Raw genomic sequence first — 22,380 nt, 5'->3', positions numbered from 1 at the left:
TAACGTTAGTGAAAGTCCCCTTGGAAAGAGAGAGAGAGATACCTGGAGAGAAAGTGTGAAGGGAGAAGAGTAAAACAGAAACAAAACCAAAACCATGTTATTAATGCATGGTTTCCAGAGCTTTTATAGACTGGTTAAGAGATTTATATTCAAGCTATTGTTACTCACAGCATCTTGGACTGCTTTAGTGAGAAATATCTCTGACTTCCAACATGAATACAGTTTGCAGTATTGCAGGACTGGCTTACCAGCTCCATCTGCTTGGCACCTCTTTTGATAAATTTCAAACACTGGCTTAAATGAAGTCAGCGTGTCTTTACAGCATTTTGAATAGCTTCAAGCTGGCATCCATGCACAACCTCCCCCCCCCCCAAGAAAAAACACAACAACCCAAAACACTGTATGCTGTCTTAACAGATATATACAACAGACCATATTGTAACATCAGATGAGAGACTCCAAAGCCCTTGCTTGTATGCTGTGCTTGTTCTTGATCAGGCTACCCTAAGGAAAATCTGACTCATGCTGTAAACTGCAAAACAGCTACACTGATTAGAGGAAACACGAAGTATGATCTTGAGATGATCAGATTGATGCAGGTCCTAGTGAAAAGTTATCAGTGTTGCCTTCACCTCATCTTGTTCATAGGCTTAATGATTATTATATAATAAAGCATCAATGAAAATTGATCTCTATGTATTGAGTACATAATTCAGTGAGTGGTTTGTAGCCAGCACTTCAATTCTCTGGGCACAAAATAAAAATATAAATAAATAAATAAATAAAGTCTTTGAGACTTTCATGGAAGAGTGGGCAACAGTGTTTCACTCAGCTGCTGCAAAAGAACTGCACAGGTCTGAGTCGTCAGAGGTGAAGAAGCAGATGTTTGCCCCTGTTCCTGATCAGTGCCTTCTACCTGACCGTTATGGCAGCCTCCATGGTCTGTGCAGTGTTACCAGCCATCTGAGCTGTTTTTCGCAGACACAGTGGATGAGAATTTCCCCATTTATCATGCTCATAATTGTCCCATGAAAGACTTACTTTCCTAGCTGAAAGGTCAGCCTTCTGGAAGAGCCAAATTTCTTGTTAAAGAACCAAAATATCCTACACTAAGATGGGCCACTGATGGATAGTTTATGAATTGTAAGGGTAACTGTTTACCTGAACTTTCCTAACTTTCACCCATGCTCATGGCAGGGTCTTAGAACTAAATGATCTTTAAAGTCCCTTTCAACTCGAACCATTCTATGATTCCAGCAAAGGAGATAGTCTTGTCTATAGACTCTTGTAGGTCCATATATATGATATGCTTTACCAGAAAGATGGACCCTCTGTTTTCTGCTGCATGGGAGTCAAGTCTAAATTACAAGAAACCTTCTTCTGAGAATTTGTTACCTGCCAAACAAATTCTCCCAAACAGAGGGGGAGTATGCCACTACCAGAGAGAGTTCTCACAACTGGACTGCTCTTGTTTGCCATAGATACTTAGAGAAGGGTGAAAAAAAATGGCTTAAATTTATTCCTATGTGACATCAGCAAAAAGCTGTTTCTTCCTCAAAGCTAGAATATTTCACCACAGAGTAGTTAATTGTCCTGTCACAGCAGGACTGAGTGTTGCCTTGAAAAAGTACAGGATATAACTTTGGCCACTGATAAAGAAGTCAAAATGTATAGATTTCTTTGTACAGATAAAGATATATGCATTTATACATATAAGAATGACATGATTTGTAAGGGTAACTGTTTACCTGAACTTTCCTAACTTTCACCCATGCTCTGTGGCTGAACTGTCTCCTTTCTCTTATGCATAGAGAGGCATCTCGTGTTTCCGGCATCTATTGTTCTCTTTCCTGGGTAAGACCAGATTTTTTTCTTTTCTGTACCAATATGAAGCAGCCAGCAAAGTGAGTTGTGTGACTAAGGGGAACATTATTTTGAAGAGAAAACTACCGTTTATAGGATGCTGCTGAAGGCATTGCCTTTGCCTCCAGCAAATTGTTATGGTTCTGGTGCTGCTCACAAAAAAAAGAAGGGAGTAGTCTGAAAAGACCTGAAGATACTTTTGATTTCACTGAAGACATCAAGAGCTGCACAGGCTAAAAGCACACTCAACCTTCTGCAAACATGCTGATTGCAATAATGTGTGTATCGCACCTTTACCTTTACACTTTGCTTTGCACGTAGGAGAGCGCCATGGCTCTGCAGTCTCTGCCTCTCACGTCTTCCTTTGTTTCTGGGGGGAAATAGTCTGTGCTTGGCCCTGACCCTGACTTGGCCACGGTGGCTCTGGCCTACAGGGGAAGGCTGTGCCTGCATTCCCCCACCTGCGAGGGGAGCACTTGGTACACAGACTGTGTTGTTGCACCTGCACCTTCAGAGGAGTCATGGCAAAGATGTGTTACAGGAGGTGCTTGTTTCTCCTAAAGCTGCCACGCAGCCTCCTAAAAATAGGATTGTGATCCATCTGGAACATCCCTGGATCCATGTGGATGGAAAAAAACAGCTCTCAGCCTTCCACATCAAGCATAATTCAGTAGCATTACTCCCCATCCTCCAAATGCAAGTGGTCCCATGGGAGCCAGTGGCATTGTGTGCATATGGATTCGGCTGGCTCCTGCAAAATCCTAATCACTTCATACAGACTGCAAAGCTGCTCCTTCTATTTGGTTAATGAATCCAAGCATAAAAGCAACATGTGGCAAATTAACCATGAAAGAAAAGCCTCATTAATGTATCATTATAGAAGGACAAATTATAAAGGTGTTGTGAAGGGCAAACTGGAGGAACGTGTTTTCATTAGTTGTTGGGGAAGATGCTTACAAATTACAGAAGCTTCTCAAATTTTAATGCAGATGATTTGACCTCTGTAGACTTTTTATTGAAGTTTACTGTTTTCCTGGGAGGTTTCTTTTTGCACTCGTTTTGTGGAGAGTCATCTGGTCAGGAAACTGAGACAATATAATTTGGTGTGGGTGATAAATCATGTTCCGTAAACAAAGAACACTGCAGACATGAACTATATATATGCTGCTTGGGCTGCAAACAATTCACAATGAATTCAGGGATAATTGCTAAACAATTGTTTGCTAAATGTTTCCTCTGAGTCTTGCAAGCACACAGACAACATTGCTGCCTGCTTTAAAGTGAATCTTTGCAAGCTGCAGGAGGTACCTACTCACAGTAAAAACCGTATAGACGGTGATGGGGTCCTTAGAGTTAATTAGAGATTTCATCCTGAAAAGGATTTAACATGCCCAAATCCTATTAACTTCTGAAAGAGCGGAGATTACTATGCCCCTTTCAAGATCATGACCCAATAATTTTAATTGCTGTAACATGTTTTATTTATTTTGTTGTTTAACTGCTGCCACTCCATTCATGGGAACGTTCCTGTAGTGGACAAGTCAGTGAAATACAGGGAATGTTTTAATCTTCCAGCAATATTCTAGCTGGAGAACTGCACCCTCCATACCCCTCCTTGCAGTGTAGAATGCTTACGGTGTGCGAGCCTGCTTTGCCCTGTCATCCTGGGGATATTTGCAAAGTACTTTTTGACAAAAAAGCGCAACGTAAACTTCTATCACTGATGGGTGGAAAAGATGAGGGTGAGATCTTCACGTAAGCAGCAAACTGAGATCTCTTTGCATTAGCATCAGTGCTTGGAGGGTAGGCTATAGCACGAACTGCCAAATGGCTCCTTCCAACCTAAAAACTCCGTTGATAAATGCAGGTTTTACAGCTTTTACCGGACCGAACTTGCGCAGGTGCGTACCTGCTGGGCTTGTCTGGAGGAGAGGGGAGAAGAGGCTCTTCACCCGGTATCTCCCCCAGCGCCACGCTTGCTACTCAGCGCCCCTGCAGCCTGCGGAGGGAGGGCCGTGCTGGCCACGAGGGCCGGGTTCGGGGGCGCGGGGCCGGGCGGGCGGGCGGGCAGGCGGCGGCGCTGCTCCTCCTCCCCGCGGTGCTGGGCGCGCTGCCGCGGCCGTCCCGCACTGCTGGCGCTGCTCCCCGCGCCCATCATGGCTGCGTGCGCCGGGCCCCTCGACCCCCGACTCCTCACCCTCCTCCTCCTCCTCTTCCTGCTGCTGAGCGGCTGCGGGGCCAACCTGCCCCCGGAGCCACCGCCACCACCGAGCCCCGAGCCCGAGCCCCAGCCCCTGCCCGAGTCGGCTCTGCAGAAGCCCACCGTGCTCCTGGCCATCATCGCCCGCAACGCGGCGCACACACTGCCTCACTTCCTCGGCTGCATCGAGAGGCTGCACTACCCCAAGAACAGGATCGCCCTCTGGTAAGGGGAAGGGGGCGAAGCAAGGCTGCGGGACCTCGGCGCGGGGCTGTGGCCTGGACCCTCCTGCCCCTCAGGGAGCGAGTAGAGTTCCGGCTTCCCCAGCCCTGCTTGTTCCTAGCGGGGGACTCCCGCTCCCGTCGGCGAGAGGGGGCTTTGCGGGGAGCCGTAGGCATTGCCGTGTCGGGAAGGCGGGAAGCGGATGCCTCAGCTCCTCCGGCCGTCTTCTCTCGCTCTCCAGCGGGAGGGAGGGCCGTCCTGCCTCAGCGCAGCGCAGGTAGCCGGGGCTCGGGCACCTCTGGCCGGCCAAGCCGGGGTAGAGGCACGGAGGGCGCAGTTCCCACCGTTGGAGCTAAAGAGCCGGCGTTTATCTTTGGCACGCCGGGAAAGAGCTTTCCCACCGAGCAGCGGGGCGAGGGACGCTGGCTCCTCCCGAGAGCCGCCCCACGACCCGCGTGTTCTGGGAGCAGGGTCCCACGGCAGCGGGGGGAGAGAGGGCTTTGCTGCAGCGGTACGCAGTGTGATAGCGAGCTGAGGTTTTTTCGAGCGAAGCTGGCCTGAAGCCTGGGAGTATTCACCGCCTCAGCATTTGTCCAGATCCGCAGACACGAAGAACTCGCGACTCGAAGCGAAGATCAGGGGTGGGAGAGCGGTGTTTCGCTCCCTGGCTGGTAAATACCGGGCTTTGTGGAGAGATGGTGAGGGTTTGCCAGGGCTGGAGGGCAGCCCTGCTGAGTAGGTGCTGATGGGCATTGAAAAGGAGCATTGTTGCAAGGCTGTAGTCTGAAAGATGGATTCAAAGATGTATTCAGAAGTCGCAGCATGGGGGCAGCTGTGGCAGTCAAATGTGTGTCGGGATGGAGAAATTAGACCAATATGGGAGCTGGTTAGTCTGCCTTTATGTAAGGGTAAAAATAAAAAAAAAAAAACCAAACAAAAAACCAAACATCTTTCAACCTGACATAAATGTTGGGAGGAACAGAAATCAGTTGGAAAGACCCAAGTGTGGTAATCGTGTAAAATAGGAAGTGATGCTGTAGAGCCTTGTCCAGAGTTCACTTAAGTTAGTGGGAAGACTCCTGTTAACTTCAAAAGTCACTGAAGTTCAGTTTTACTTTGTATAAAGGAATGCGGGGAGGACCCTCACATCACTGATACTGAAGTGTCATTAAGCAGGGATCATTAGATGTTTCTGTGCGTGCTTCAGGAACATGCCTGTTGCTTATCTTCAAGTACTCTTCAGGTCTTCGCAGAAAACAGGGGCCGGTATAATCAGTGAATGGCTCTTTTTTTGCTTCCCTCCCCATCCCCCTCCCTCCCCGTTTCGAATTTAGGGTGCACAAACCAGATTGTGATATCATCCTGAATGTGACTGTGGATTTACAAGCTGGCATATGGCAGTGACTGAATGCTGGACACATCTGTGTGTAGGTCTGTGACTCGTTTCATTGATATTAATAGGAATTCTGCTGTTTTGGATTTCATCACAACAGACATGTGTAAGAGTAGATGTTACCTGAACCTACATGTGGTTTGTACCATGGATTCAGCAAAGCTTGGTGTTTCTAAAACATAATGTTATAAAACGCACAGTAAGTGCAGACCTGATCACCAAAGCAGGGGTGGATTCTGAAATGCCTCTCAGTGTAAAAGTGCAGAATAAGATTGGGGTTTTCTGAAGTCAAGTAGAGCATTTTGAGTACATTGCTTCCTTTATCCTTACTTAAGGTCTCTGCAATATTGTGTGAAAGTGTTTGTGGGGACTGTTCATGAAATAATACCAAGTGTACGATAACTTAAAATATGCTAAAATTCTCATAAGAATATCACTCCATTTAAGAGGGCTGCATGCAGACACAAGGCATGGTTGAACTGGAAAATCTGTTGTTGAAAATGCCACGCTTTATAAAATTAGAATGATTAGAATGTCATGGCTGCTGAAAAGCAACTTCTGTGTCCTCCGAGTTGCCAGAGACATGGACCAGTGCCTGTAGGAGGCAGTGATTCCTTGGGGAGGTTTAGTCCTGTTCACTTCAGCTGCCCAGTATGACCTGAGCTTTTTCAGTGCTGGGAATGTTCAGGACACAAAGTACCCACCAAGAGGAAGCTCACATAAGGTATCTGTCAAGTCTCTTGAGAACAAAAGAAACAATACAATCTATTTCTGGAAGCGCGTTGCATTTCAAACTTTGTGCCTGACGAGTCCTTTGAACACATAAATTCCGTGATTTACCTGTGTCCCTTTGGTGTTGCATTACTGGGATAGCTTGGTGTGAAGAGCAGTGAAGTGGCAAAGAGTCGCATTGCTTCATTGCCACTTACATTCTACTTCAAAGTTTTCTCGAGTAAGTCAGCATTTAAAAAAGCCTAAGTGTAGGTCTTGCAAAATAAAATTAAAACCATATATCATCTCAACTCCCATATGCTCTTTGAATTGCTTAAGGGCTTAAATTCAGCAGTGGATTCCTCAGATTTCTAGGGTGGAAGTTTTATGAGTGACAGTAAAGGTGGGTTAAAAGACAATGAATGAGTCTGAAGCAGACACTAAATTTTCTTTCTGTAGCCTATATCAGTTAATCTTCATCTTCGTTAGCCTGAAACTGAGGGAAAGGTGTATGCTGAACAATCTCATGCTCTCTTCTTCCCTTTGGTTTTAATTCTGACTTCTTAAGTTGCCATGGTTGTGACCAACCTCGGAAGGACTTGCAGGCTACTAATGAACTGAGCAGGCCATTTGGTCTGAGGCCAACTGGCATGTTGTGACTCAACTCCTTTCAGTTAAATGCTTCCTTTCTTTCTTCCTTCACCCCTCAAGAATTGGGAAGCCACATCCAAACTGCCTCCTGGGGATGGTCGCTGGCCTGTATTAACCCCAGCCATCCTTTTGTCAGAGTACCAGTGTGGGTGTAGGCTCATCCAGGTACTGGATCATCCTAAGATTGTACTAATAACATAATGGTGTGAATTTCTGTGAAATGCTCTACTGGCCCTGCTTAGCTTGCTGGGGTAGACTTGGCCACAGGCAGCCTGTCTGTGAGCCTTTGGTACTGGCCACTGAGGTGGGAACAGCAAAGACTCCCCACTTTTCCAGCAGAACCCAGGTTCCCTCTCTGTTTTTCAAGCTAGTGCATGTGTAGCTGTGAAACAGTAATGCTGGAGATGGCAGTTGCCCCTCTGGCAAAGGAGGAAGGGGTCACAGCCCTCCCCTCAGGTGCTTGTGGAAACCCTAGCCAGCATTTGGCTCAAAAATATGTAACACTGTGAGAAACAGGCTAATGCTCAGCAACAGTACAGAGCCTTAAGAAATCATGGCTATTGGATCTATGTCAACCTGTTTCTCAGCTAGGGAAAGTTCTTCTAGTAACGCTCCTTATGTGGCTGTGCTTGATGTGTTTACCAGGGTGGGCTTAGCTTTCCTCAAGGCTGTGTCTCTGAGGCTGTGCTGCAAACCCAGCCTAGCTGAGTTAGGAATCTTGGACACGTTAGGCTCACTTGTGCTATTATTTGTGTTGGTGTTAGACAACTGCAAAGAGAGGGAAAAATGTTCTTCTTTATGTTGGAAAAAAGAGACCTGGAAGTGCTAGTCAGCATGCCCCAAGCCACTTTTGGATGGTTTGGGGTTGTGGGTTTTTATTTTTTTGTTGCTTTCTTTTTGTTGTTTTGAACATTAGCTATGCTGACTCAATGACATTCATTCAGTGATAGGTAAGGAGTGTTTGTCAGACAGGTTCATCTTGGCTGCAGTGGGCAAAGTGAAAGCATGTGTATTCAGCAGTTTATCACACTGGTTTACACTTTTCTTAGCCTCAGATTAAGTGACAGTATAGCAAAGAATGTTGTCTGCAATTTCATCTTTAAATACCCGATAGTTCATAGCTGTGGGCCATCTGCCCCCTCATCTGAAAAGACCTGGGGGTTAGGTGTCTGCATGAATGAGTTGGTGCTTAGAAGCAGTAATTAGGTTCTTTTGTTCGTGAAAATCTGTGCCTGCTTTGCAGCTCACAGTATGCTTATATTTCAGAAATAATAAATGGAAATGATAGGTGAGATTGGTGGAAAGATGGAATAAATCCGAGACGAGAGATTGGTGGATATACTGTAACACTGGTTCCAGTGAGTGTATGGTTTCAACATATAAGAACTAGTTGTAGATGAAAACAGATGTTGATGAGATCAGTATAATAATTAACTTTCATAATTACATATTATTAGTCTAGAACTAGCTGGTGATACTGTATCTGAGGATTTTCTTATGCTTCAACAGTTTACTTTTGAAATGTGAAAAATTCTGCATAGAGGACAGTTTCTGGTAAGATGCAAGAATCTGAAACTTTTGTGGTGGGTGTTATTACTCACTGGGTAGTGTTGGCTTTCAAACGTGCTGTTTTCTGTCCTTGTTTCCATTTGTGTAACAAGGTCACTTTAATCTTAATGGTCAGTATTAATCACTTAGGAATGCTGAAGTTCCAGTCTGCTGGCTTTGTCTGTTGCTTCAGCCCGTTGGTGTTTTGCATCTATTTAAAATTTGCTTGCTGTGCTGAGAGCTCCACATGGCAATATTAAAATTTTGGTTTTGGAAAATTAAATTGACTTTTCACTTGGCTTGTCATTTAAACTTGTGGGATTTCAATTTCCCATTCATATTTGTAGATGTTTGAATTTATTTACTATATAGCTTTAATAACATAGACCAAGTAGGCCTTGCATAGCCTTGAAGTTATTATTAAGGTGATGTTCATGCTGTACAAGATGCATAGAGACTTTCTTCCAATGAACTTACATTTGGATGATTACATCAGATTTGGGAGCAAAATACTTAAACTTTCTTCCCCAATTTCTGCAGCTAGAAAATCAAAGTAACCTACATAAGATTCTTGAATTTATTAAGACCAGAGATAGTATTCATAACTGACATTTCTTGATTCTTCTTACTGCGGTCTCTTTTACACCAAAGTGTGTTAAATTTATGTAGGAAATGGAAAATCAGGGGAAGCTATAGAAATTATTCCATCCCAATATCTGCAATAACATTTTTTTATTGTCTTTTGGGTCTGTCACCCTCATCTAAGTCTTGGCAAACAAGCAAAATGACATCATGAAATTGTTTAGTAGAACCCTTTGAAGGGAAGCTGAAAATTACTGCTGTGCCTCACTGAGGTCTGCATGACAAGACTTGAACTATTCTTCCACTAAAATCTTTGCTGCTCTGTAGAGGAATGATAGGAGCAGCATCAGCTGTGTGATGGCAGTTTACTTGGTAGCAGTAGTTTCTTTATTTTTCCTACTGTGCTCACAAATTGACAGATCCTCATATCTTTTTGATGCCATTAAAGATCATTTTGTCCCACGCATTATACTCGACATGAATGTGAGTATTGGGACCTTTCATAAAATGAATAAGTAGCCCTCTAGAGGTGAGGGGATTATATTGTAAATATGGCTTGAAATGTGTAGGAATTATGTAAGACTAGTGAATATAATACATTTTGTGTGTTTGTGTTTTGGTTTGGGTTTTTTTATTTATTTTATTTTTGAATCCTACATGCTATGTATCTCTGAAAATGCAGCCATTACTTTGTCTGCTATTTTTTGGCAATTATGTTTTGAGACAGGTCTGCCCTTTTATTGCTTGTCTGTCATTTGTGTAATCGTCTACCTGGTGCCTTGTAATGCAGGTGTTGTGTTTAGAGGCTACATGTCAAACAGATGTCACAAAAAGCCAGCAGGACAAAGTTCAGTATCAGAGACTGTTGTTCATTATAAGACTTTGGATGCTTGGAAAGTTCAGGGAAAACTAGTTTTCAAGAATTCTTTTTTTTTTTTTTCTTTTATAATATGTACGAAGCAGGGGTGAAAAGGCCCCAAGGTGTCATCCAGTTCATTCCTGCCTGGGGCAAGATACTTCTTCATCCCTGATTTGCCTGTTGCCCCAATTTGGGATTCCCCATCCAGTCGAGGTGGTGTCTGTCAAGTGTACTTGTGTACTGTCATGTCTTTTGAGGCCTGTTCAAGTGTGGGGGAAGTGGAAGGCAGCTGTGGGAATGTGTCAAAGGACCAACTGCAACCAGTGTTGGCTGTAAAGTGCTGGAGTTAATTTGCCCCTTAAAAAGTGCCAGTTTCACCTGCATGTTCCTAGCCTACAAGCTATTGCAGCTCAACTTCTGGTGAATCTGGAAGCAGGGATCAGTTAGGCCTGGTTCAGGGGAAGCCTGCCTAATTCTTGCTGTCATCGCATTATTACAGGGACAAAAGCCTCTTCCCTTTCTCAGTGCTTCTCCAATTGGAGTATCCCAGGTCTTATGCATGGATATTTTTGAATGGTTAAGGTTAGAGGGCACCTCTGAAGATTGTCTAGTCCCAACCCCTACTCAAAGCAGGCTCAGGTGAAGGCTGCCAAGTACCTTTTGAATTCAAGCTTTTAGTATCTCCAGGGAGAGAGACTCCATAATCTGGGCAACCTGTTCCCGTGAGGTAGTCACTGGCAAGGAGTGTGTTGGAAATTTATGTTGGCTGAGGGTGGGTCTATCGGGGGGAAAACCTTTGGGATAAAGACAAGACTTGCATGAAGATTTGATGTTCCAGTAGTTTTTGTTCCAGTAGCTTTCTTCACTTTTTTATGTTCTTTCTGCTAAATTGAGTGTGGGTTGTTTTTTTTTTTTTTTTCAGAAGGCTCCCTGGTCACTGCTAATCGGATTCCTGAGGAACAAACTGCAGGTGTTTTGAGTATAATTGGAAAGTGGTTGGTTCCTGGGAAGTATGGCATGGGCCTGCCTTCGGACAGGAAAAGGAGCTTCTGCTTGAGGGACTGAAGGGGATAGCAGGACAGCTAGACCTGTTGCCTGTCAGGATGCATGCTGAACCATAGATCAAAGGGTGTTTTTGATCTTCTGTGTAAAGTATCACAACAGCTGCAATTATTTGTTTCAGTCCCCTGAAACTGAAAGTCTTCACATACCAGATCGGGATTCTCTAAAAATAGATCTGTGATACACATGGTGTGCAGAACATTGGGAGCTGCCCATAGCCAGTGCTCACTGTGTCATTCTTTGGTCCTGGGGAACTTCCTAAAGACCATATGGGCTACAGAGTAGAGAGAAGTCTGAGCTGATGCAGGGTGCCGTCTGTCAGAACCTGGAATTTCCTTCCTGTGGGATTATACCTTAGACATAATATTATTTCAACATGTTTATGTGCATCTCATTTCCTTTATTTTATTGAAGCATAATGTACGTTGATGATCCTCATTGCCAAGGGTCGATTATATCTAAATGGGGCTCACATGCATAAAAACTTGAGGCTAGAGGAACAAAATTTATTTTCGCTACAGGGTGGATTTTTTGCCATTGTCTGTGAGAACGTCCACTTCTTTCAGACAGGCTTGTGGCACTGCTAATAGGCTTATCAGTAAAGAAAAAGGGACTTTTAAATTTATTTATTTATTTTTAATGAAACATCACAGTTTGCTTCATTCGGGGCCTGAATCCAGGTTTTAAACATAGAAATGATTGGTTTTCATTATACATGTGTGCACACATGCACATGGATATCTATCCATGGGTGTCCTTGGACACCTTGGTCTTTTGTTACTGTAGAATGACTCTGGTTTTATTCCTGGCAAGTTAATGGAGGACTCAATAAATATGTGGTGATTTAAACTTTTTCTAGCTTACTATAGTGACCAAACTCCATTTGAAATCATATACCAAAGTTTTCTAAGAGCCATTTTGGTTATGATAATGTTTTGTAGTGTAACATGTTGATCCTCTTCTTGACACATGTGGCACTGCTAAATGAATGATTTAATTTTGTACCAGAGACTGGATAGGGAGTTTCACTGCAGAGGACTGGAATTACATTAATACAGTATTTCTTATGTTTCTTTGGGATTATTTGAGATAGCTTTAAGACATACTGGTAAATAACACCTCCTTATTAAGGAGTGAAGGGTGATTTATCTTCTGCTTTCATTCTGACCAATCATTTACATAGTCAATATGTCTTTCACCTTTACTAACGTGTAAATATACTGTCAGGTAAAACAGCATGAAAGCCTATGGTGTTGTTTTGGGATGGGAATATGTTTACAATGAAGTCTGTCCTTGCTCCTTTTCCAGGGACTCTTAACTGTCACTGCTGGAGATGTCAGCTTCAGTGTTTCCCTGGTGCCTATGTGCTTGTAGTACAGGTTTCTGTCTGTATCCCTTTCGTTCTGTCTGTGTGCACTGATAGGAATAATGCACCTCTTCTAAAAATAAGCAGGTTTTGATCTGAACCAGAAAATGCATTAAGTTTAAGGCTGTCCCCACCTTGGGCCCTGGGGCTCATGAGCATCTACATTGCATGGCAAAGCAGAAGGTAGTGGGAGTCCATGTAAACTGTAGTGCCATGGTAGGTCTCATATAAGCTCTTTCACGTTAGTTTTGTAAGGCTTCAGCTCCAATAAGGAATTTCTTTTTTTTCTTAAGATTTTTTTTTTTCCCCGTAAGGAGGAAAAATATGATTTATTATTCCCCCTCCTCTGCAGGGTACAGGCTTCCCTTAATTCTAGAAGGATTGTTTGCTTGTTTTTGCTCTTTGATCCCTCTGCAGAGGAAAGGTTATGCATGGCTGCAGTCTGGTTTGAATTCTGCCCGGTGGCAAAAACTAGGTTCAGTAACTGTGAAGTGTTAGTTTATATCCTGACCCTGAGAGCAGCTGGTTTATCTCTTCAGTTCGCAGATCAGAATCTTGGTTTTGGTACTTGCTTAACAGCTGCTCTTAAAGCAAATGCTGTGCGGTACCTTTGGGAATAGAATAGGAATTTAAGGCTGGTTTTTTACTTATGTCCTCAGTATTTTCAATCATTCTTGGCCTTACAAGGTACTTAGGAAAATTGGAGGAAAAGGCTGTTTTCCAGCATTCATACATTGAACTGCTAATTGTGATGTGGAAGTTAAATGTCAAACTCTGACAAATTCAAATGCTTGAATGCTCTTTTTTTCTTTTTTTTTTTTCTTTTCCCCACCAGACTTGAGCCAAGTGAACATAAGAAGTTCCCATAGTCGGACTACTGAGTGCACTGCGCCTTTAGATACTCAAAAGCCATCTTTTGGGAAGTCCTAGAAAAAGGTTAACCAAACCTTTTCCATTCCTATAGTTTATGTCTAGGGGGCAAAGAGGAATGTGGCCTATGAAGTTCTGCAGCAAGACATATTCCCCTTCAATTGTCGTCACTTACTGGTTTATGTGAGGATGCAGGGATGTTATGTTATCTCTGTATCAAGAAAAACAAGCCAATGTGTTTAAGTGAGATTAAAAGCTCATTGGAAAGGAGCCAGGGTGATTTAATGTTTGCTGAAGAGAAAACAGGTGCATACAGCACTGACCTTGGCTGCACTGCCTCAGTTTGTTGCAGCTGGTTAGCTGTTTTCTGTGATGCATGCTGAAGTGTGGTCCTTGGCTGCTTCATCTTGCTGCTTGCCAGTAGGGAAGTGACTTTTTGGGGTAGTTATACCTCCCAGCTGCAGCTCCCTGTGTGAAGATAAATAAATGCTGCAACAGTGACACAGCCCATGGAGCGAAATGATGGAGGGTGGGTGGGGTACTGTCCCAAGGTACCTATTTTCAGTGCCATCATCAGTGTGAAATCCCAGGATCCTGAGTTATAGCTGCAGATTTCCTGCTCAGTGGAGTTTCAAAGCTGGTGTGCCTATTAATACTGTTAACTCCCCTTGAGATTTATTGAGGGTGTGTTTTTGCTCTTAAATTCTTCTGAAATGAAATGTCCCTTCCTAGTCTAACCAGAACTTGTAATTGACTCTGTAACCTATCAGGAGACTGACAAAAATATTTAAAGCTAAGTGAAAAGCAGAAGTCACTACACTGGAATAGCAAGAATCCTAACAAAAAAGACATATTGAAAGAGGAAAAGTCAGCATAGGAACTATATGACTAGGACAAAGGCTTATGTTTTTATTTTGGAAAACAACAAGCCTCATGCTTTTTCTCATTTCTGAAAACAGAAGGATTTAAAAAGAGTTCTGGTGTCTTCAGGATCTGATGCCTGCATTTTACGTCTTCTCAATTCTTATGTAGAATTATTGGTAAGGATTGGGAAAAGGAGAATTGAAGTGCCTGGTTTGTTACTTGGTTCATTGAAACTGTGTTTTGTGTTCTTATATTGTTGGTACAGTATGATGTTGGTGTTGGCCTTGCATGGGGGAGATGTGCTCTTCAGGTGCTGGGTAGGGAGGTGAAAGAGCTGTGTGAGCAGGTGAGCCAGCTGTGTGTCCTTAGAGAGGATGAATGGAAGGAAAACAGTATCTTCAGAGAGACTGTCCAGAACAAAGGTCCTGAACCCCTGCGTTACAATGAAGGTGGTATGGCTAGAGACCCCCTTGAAAGAATAGTGGATGAAGACTCACAAGGAGGGAGAGGCTGGAAACTCGGTACTTTGACAACGTTACAAAGGCTCTTTGGTGGTGGTTCTGCAATTGTAGAACACAAATAGGATTTGGAGAACCAGTGAGGAGAAAGCTGTCACATTAGAGACTGCTGAAGCTCATTGAAGTGTCTGCATGAAGTTTTCTGTACAGACCCATCTCCTGGCTGTGATTAAGGTTAGTCCCTAGGGGTGGGGTAGGTTTAAGTTTTAGGAAAAAAGGTTTGGGAAGCCTTGCTGAGAGCCTAATAGTTTAGGAGTGAGTCCCTGACATCAACTATTGTAAGGTTAATGTTTGGTAAAAATTTGCCTTGGATTCAGACTAGTGTTGTGTTTGGGAATTTCTCCTGTAGGAATAACTGAAGTTGGGGTTGGTGTAGGACTTAGAGAATAAAGCCTGAAAAGGCACAATAGCCAGAGAAGTTCAGATTTTCTCTAGAAATCTCTGTGGATCAGGGATAGGAGTCAGGAGCTTGAGCTTCTGTTACTGTGAGAAGTGCTCCTGTGGCTGGCAGTGGAGATGGTGGTAGGGTTTGGGCATACAAAATTCAAACTTCAGAACCAGTGTTTATTGGAATTGTGCAGGGCCCGCAGATTTGGGTAGGAAGCTGTTGCCATTGGGGGATGATGCTTTATGCTCTGTTTTACTTTTGAGATTGCTCTACTGTGTGCAAGGAGGATTACGGGTGGGTCAGGGGATTATATATAATTGGAGAATGTATTGTTTCAAGGTTGTTGAATTCAGTGAAGCCTGCAGGCTTGGAAAGGAGCCTGTGGTCAGCAGGAAGGCCGCAGCTTATTTTCTCCTTTATGATACAGCTTATCCATTATTTCTGATTTTGGCTAGGAAATTTAGCAGTCCATTCACTTGGGTAACTGCTGGATTCTGCTGCTACTGAATTAAGGGATTTATTGCCCAGTGGAGACCGAGGTGTTATGCCTTTCTTTTATCATTTGAGAAGGTTTCTGTGTCTTAGAATGCTTATATTACAAACTCCAACCAAATCCTGGTTCAAGAGCCCCATCTTATTGCTAGATTTTTAAGCAATAGCCTTTATACTTTAGTTCTGCATTTGTCAATGCAGTGTGTTCTTTTTTGGATGGGTCTGATAGTTCTAATTGAGGCTAGTGTTTGAGGCAATTGCAGATCTTGTAAACCACAGCAACAGGGGATGGAAGGAGAGTTGGTGTCAGTGAGCAGCTGTGTATTCTGTTCTGATATACAGGAGGGGCCTCTTTGTACTACAGCTGGAATAGCTTGGAGGTTAGCTTTCAGATATTTAAAACCAAATATTCAGGGACCTTTTTTACTGATTTATGTTTGTCCAGACTTAAAAAGTCAGGAGAAGGAGTGGTGTCAATAAGGACCAAAGTCTGGTAATATCTTTCATGAAGAACATGATCCCTCAGTACATGAGACTTTGATTTGAAGTTACATCTTGGGAGCGGAAGACTTTGAGAACTCCAGTTATTTCTGACCTATGCAGATCCTACAGATGGAGAAAAGGGGCTTATAATGGTGGAGTGTGTGTTACACACAGTGATTCCCTCTGGGATTCTTTAGGTGACTGTGGATAAGAGTAAGATTCGGAAATCTGAATTGTTGCTGAATTCTGTGTGACCAGCAGAGTTGGAAAGAAGGCTAGTGTTGACTTGGTATTTTATTCTCTATTAGTGTATGTATGGGGTTTCTGGTAATACTGCTGGAATTAATGCCTGGAACTCTATAGCTTCCATAGTTTGGCTTGGTTCTGTCTTCCTCAGTGCTGTCAGATGGAGGTGAGATGTTGGTAGAAGTGAATTCCTTATGTTCTTTTTTGCTGTACAGAACAGTATACGTCAGGGTTAGGTCTTGGGAGTTTCAGGCTGCTTCAGACTGAGATATGAGCATATTATTCAAGTCTTGGAGATTTAGAAAGAGGCCTGTTGCTGATAGGAGCCAAGTGCTGTGTGCTTTTTTGTGCTGTTGATGTGTACCCTGTTAGTGTCTATTTTAGGGGCAAGGATGGAGAGTGCAACTGTTCCAGACCCCAAGGTGTTCTATGGAGTTGACAAGATGGGGAAGAGGCCAGGGGCTGGTAGGGTCTTAGGCCTGATGTTCTTGCAAAATAAAAGGCTTGAAATTTCCTTGTGCCTGAAATGAAATGTGGAGTCCTGGTAGCTGTTGGAAAGAGGCATCAGCATAACCAGTTCCTGTAACCAAGCAAGGAACAACAGAGTAGTAGACCAGCACTATGCTCAGTTTTCCCAGTCTTATGCCATTAAAGTTACTTGACTCGCTCACATAAATCAGTTTCTGGATGCTGCTGGTGTTTGCTCCAAATGATACATGCTTCCTCAGTAGGAAGTTCTGGATGGAGTTTCTATTTAGTTGTCTGAGATGACTGCTCCAGTGTTCTGGAGAAGCTAATCTGGACTCTTCTGAATGATTTAGCAGAGAATAATAATTGCTTTTGGGTCTTTCTCCTGTTCAAATATTTTTTTCCCCTCTGGCTCTGGCTGTCATTTTAGCTACACTCATTTTTTCAAAACACTAATCTGAAAAAAGCTCAGTGTGTATGACTGGAATATGAAAATGTCACTGCTGCTCAATACCTTCTCAATTTATGATTTTTTTAAATACCTTTTTTTTTTTTTCTTTCCCTTAAACTGGATTTCAATGCAAATTATAATTGTTTAAATCATGGAGTGGGGGAGTGGGCTTGTGATACATGTTTTTATCACTCCTTGCACACACACACGCTTCCATGTTCCCTCCTTCCCCCTTTTTTTTCCTCACACAAACAAGTTGGTTGTTGCTTCCACAAAAAGTCTTGTCAATGAGTTGTTATTTCAGACTAGTGAGCTCACAGCTGTCTGCTGGCAGAACCGTGCTCTGACTTCACACAGACTAAGGCTGTTGCCAGGATTTTTTTGCCTAATACCTGAGCCTTGAAGGAGGCTCTGGTTTATAGAACAAGAATCAAGCTGCTACCAATGGTGTTTCCACCAGCTTTCACTACAAACATTACATCTGACTATAAATGTGATGCAAATTTAAGGGGAGAGGAATATGTGCTCAAAGGTAGTCTGGGGCTGAGGAAAGCAGTAACTTCCTTTCTACCCTCAAACATTGTAAAGCCAATACAATGATATTGATTGATCCTGCTACCTGTGGAGAGCTTCAGGTTTGCTATATTGTCTTCTGCAAGGTGCATCATTTATTGCTGCACTTGGATTATAGACGGCATCCTTATTTGAATGCAGACTGCCCAGCCACTGCAGAGCAGATAGATTTACATCACAAGTGTTAGCAAGTGTAAATTCAGCGTACCACAGAGGAGATTTGCTGAGGAGAAAGGTCTCAAGTATTTTTACCTCAATAGAGTGAGATCTCCAAGAAAAAGTAATTGCGTATTACATCTAACAGCAGTAATCGCCTGCCTGACAAATCTGACTAGCTCCTGTTGCTACTGCAGGATGTGAGTCCAAGTTGCATACTACACATACGCTTTTGGGACAGCTCATAGATAGAAACATCTGGTTGTAACAGCTCAGGCACATAGCTGGACCAGATTCCAGACTTTTCTGTTCTGGAGGATGTATTTCTTCCAGTTCTCCTGAACTGACAACACAGATGGAGCTATAAAGCTGTGCTAACTCTGGCATAGAAGTTAAGAATATACTTGGAAGAAACCAAACATGGAGCAAAAGAATCTGAGATTTCAGCTTGCATCAGGATCTTGTATCAGGTTGCATGATCTGAATAGGTTAATGAAACATTTTAAAACAAAAGTTCTACTCAACTGTTACAGGGCAGAAATACTTATGCTGAAATGGTTTGTTAAGGTGTTGGCTGCCTGTCTGGTGGTTAAGTTTGGAGCCTGAGAAATGGGCTGCTAACTGAAAACATCCTCAGTAGCCATAAAGTTTAGAAGCCCTGTTATCTGCTCTGTCGGTTTCCCAGCCAGTGACTGAGAAACTGGCAGATGTTTGAGAGTGCAGAAGGGCTTTTTTGAATGAGACAGAACTAGTGTCTCAGTTTTTCCAAGAGGAAATTAGCTGATTACCTTTATCTCGTTTAAGAAATCCCTCTAGTGGCCAGTTACTTATATGACGGTTGCAGCTGATTTTGCACATCAGTTGCTGCTGTTGTATGGATTTTAGCTGAAACTCTTGATGGAATATTCGAAAGATTTCAGAAAAAGGGCCTGGGACAGTTTAGAGATGAAAACCAGAAAAATGAAAAAGAAAAATTGTGGGTTTTTTCTATTTGTTGTTGTTTGGAGGTTTTGGGAGTGTGTTGGAGATTGTTTTGTTTGTTGTGGTGGTTTTTTGTTTGTTTGTTTGATGGCAAACAGGTGATGCTAAAAATTTTGTTATGGGGACATTAAGTGATGCTTTGCCCTACGGTATGTAGCAGTCAGATTAAACGATTTATTGGGCACCTTTGAGCATAACTTCTAAGAAAATAAGTGTCAGCAAATAAATTAAGCAATTTGGTTTCAGTTTGTCTCCTTGTACATCACATCTCTGTGTAAAACCCAAAGTCTCTAAAACCAGCATATGTTGTTTTATATGAAGTGGATACACATTTTGTAATACATACGACAGTTATTGCATATCATCTGTTATTCTCTGTTGTACTGCTGGGATCATGGTAAGGATGGTGTTTATCACTGAGAGAGAGCCTGGGATCATTTTCCGGCACACTGAATTGAGGGACTGTGTGTTTATTAAATCCAGGCGGTCACTTTCTTCTCTGCTCTTTCATTCACAGCAATGCCTTCTGATGGGCTTATCAGGTATTCAAAAAATCCAGTTTCTGAGCCTTTGAAATTGTCTCAAAGCCCCAGGGAGCTCAAATGTCCAAGCATGAGAATGCTGCTGGACAAGTGCTGTGATGCGTGCAAGGGCTGTTTGGGTCAGAGCATGTCCCTGCTGGGACAATCAAGTCTAATGCCTGCAGATGTGTGTGGGAGTCTCTCCACTGAGATTAGAAAACACTTTTATCTTCTGCACTTCATCTGCTGCAATTGAGGTATCAAAGCTGTGACTCTTTCACATTGAAAATGGCATAGTTGGGAACCACACTCTGCAAAATAAAGGCATACATGTTTTTTATGGGGCTTCCAATTACCCAATTTACTAGGAAATTACTACGGAGATTAACTAAGTGCCCATTTCCTCTCTTTTGTTTATATCCAGGCAGTGAAGGAGAAGAAATTAGCTCTCCTGGAACTGCACTTGTGGTCGAGATTAAACCTTGAGTAGTTAAAACAGATTGTTTATTTGCTTTCTTCTCTGTGTACATTTACCACACGTGCTGATGCAGTCCTCAGTGCTTTGCTCTCCCTGAAATCTGGACCTTTCCAGTGACATTTCCTGAAACCCCCACAAAGAGTATGGACCAGCAGAAGTGAGAATTGCTTTGCTGTGTACTGGAATGTAAGCAATCCTATACTTTGTTTAAATGTCACTTCGTTTTCATGATCCCTTTTCCTCAATTGGGGGTGAGAAATACACAGCATTATTTACAGAAGGCTGCAGAGCTGTTAGCTTACAAGATTGGAGAAATGTTGTGAACTCAGTTTTTCTTCTCTTTAAGTGAGCCATCAGCATAGCACCGGTTTTCCATCAGTCTAAGTCTAGACTTAGTCTTTTCCAATAGAAAATGTGTTCTGATTTTAGCACCTATAGTATTTCATGTGTGTTCACCAACCAGTAGCCATGTGTCCTGCACATGTGTGTGTCCTGCACATGTGTGTGTCCTGCACATGTGTGCCTATGCCTCCTTCCATAGGAGAAGCTGTGTGCATTCCTCCAGCTGTGAGTGAAAGAAGGCATCGCAAATGGAAGTTTTAGACCCAGAAATTTTAGCTAGACCACAGTATTTGGAGCTTAAAAATAGAAATGCTTTGCTTACACACAGCTGTGTTTAGTGCTGGGGTTGTTAATGGTATGATGTTAGTTCAGAGGACCATGTTGTTCTGTGCTGAGATGACAGACAACCTTTTCTCTTCTTTTTATTTATTTCCTCCTGCCAACTGAGTTCTCAGGAAGCAAGAACAGAGGTTTAGCTGCCAGGTTTGACAGCTTGCTTAGAAGCATACCATTCGAAGTACAAAACAATGAAAAGCCATTAATAAACCAACTTGGAGTCACAGCCCTCTATTACCCACAGGCCTGGTGCCTGTGAGGCTGGAACAGGTCAGCAAAGGATGCAGTTGGCTGAGCAAAGAACTCAACAGGTTTGGGCCTAGATTTGAGACACTGCAACAGTATTAAGTCAAGTTTAGCACTGTACAGGCTGGAGTTAGGGCCTCAGCTCAGTCAAGTCATCCACTTGTTTTAGAAGCATGTGAAAGTATTTCTAATCCTGGAGATGTTTTATTGTGTTTTGTTTTGTTTTTTCCTCCTCTGTAGTACAAGTGCTTCACTGCTTAAAAAAAAAAAAACAAAAAGAAAAAGAATCTAGAGCCACATCCCCCAAACCCCAGGGTTTTTTTCAGTGAGGAAGGCAAAATGCTCGGACAGGAAGAGAGACTTTGCCTTTGAGCTTGCGGGAGTTTGAAGGCAACACGAAGGAAAATTTGTTGAGATTGCCATGGCCACAGATTTACCACTCATCTGACAAATACTCTGTGAATGTGTTAAGTAAACTGCTCTACAAAAGCTGGATATCTATAGCTTATTTTAGTGTATATTTTGGACAGGGTGTAGGCTTGTTTTATCATTCCCAGCCGTGACACCCACTCCTTTTTTGTGACTTTCCCTGCCTGTAAAATGAAGCTATAATACTGCCTCAATGGAGTGCTTGGGGAGGTTGAGACATTTGCTATGGATTTTGGGGGCTTCCAGGCATACCCTCTGGCCTGTGTGATTCATACTGCCTAATTCCCAGAGTACACTGAAGGTGGGTACACTTAGCTATTCAGGGTGAGAACACTGTAAAATGTGTCCATGAGTAAAATTCAGTAAATTTTAATTTGTGACTATTTCATGCTAGCAAAGTGTTTCCCTTTTCCTCTCTCTTCTCCCCCATATTTAGAACTCTCTCAGCTTATGAGATAGTCACCTTTTCAGATGTTCCTTCATCTGAAATGTCATGGACAAAATTACAAATGACATACAGGAAAAGTCTCTACTTCACATGTAAAGGTTGATTTTTATTTTTTTTTTTTCCCTGCTTGGCTGCAGAGTTGTTTTTCTAATTTCTTACTTAATTACGGTAAACTTGCCAGCAAATATGACATAATCCATTTATTTTGAAGCACTGTGCCATTCCACACCATTCAGAGTATGTCCATTTTCCAGTGTAACTGGCTGCTAGAAAATTGTTAGGCCAAAATTATGAAGTCTCAAGTTCCATGCGGCTTTCAGCAAAGCCTAACTTTAAAATAACTTGCTAATGACTGTAAGCTGTAGTTTAATGTTGGTGACAGCAAAGTTTGGAATAAACTCCTTTATGTTAAGTGAAACGTGTGCCAGTGAGAGGACAATGAAACTCACTGTTTGTTTGCTGCAAATCTGTAGTAAATTAAGGGAAATGTACAGCCTGATTGATATGCTTCACATGCTGCATATGTTTAACTTCATCCTGTAGGTCTGTAAGGATTATGCATTGGTTGGGCTATTAGACTGTTAGGGGTGTGGCTTATTCTGGGAGAGACGTGCTGGTTACATCTCCAGCATT

The 22,380-nt window shown here is 42.7% G+C and overlaps 1 protein-coding gene across 1 annotated transcript in view; it reads left to right on the top strand.

Annotated features, from left to right (window-relative positions):
• Positions 1 to 4,012: 4,012 nt before the first annotated feature.
• The window catches only part of COLGALT2 (collagen beta(1-O)galactosyltransferase 2), a 55,647-nt gene continuing 37,279 nt past the window's right edge, over positions 4,013 to 22,380 (top strand). The window contains exon 1 of the mRNA XM_061345696.1: positions 4,013 to 4,288. Coding sequence (XP_061201680.1) covers positions 4,020 to 4,288 — 269 coding nt within the window. The 5' untranslated portion in view covers positions 4,013 to 4,019. The remainder of the gene's footprint in view (positions 4,289 to 22,380) is intronic.

The sequence above is a fragment of the Neopsephotus bourkii genome, unplaced genomic scaffold (assembly GCF_033783945.1).
Source record: "Neopsephotus bourkii isolate Nb327-2 ecotype Australia unplaced genomic scaffold, CSIRO-AGI_Nbou_v1 NB_234, whole genome shotgun sequence".
Taxonomy (NCBI): domain Eukaryota; kingdom Metazoa; phylum Chordata; class Aves; order Psittaciformes; family Psittacidae; genus Neopsephotus; species Neopsephotus bourkii.
This window is presented reverse-complemented; position numbering and strand designations above follow the sequence as displayed.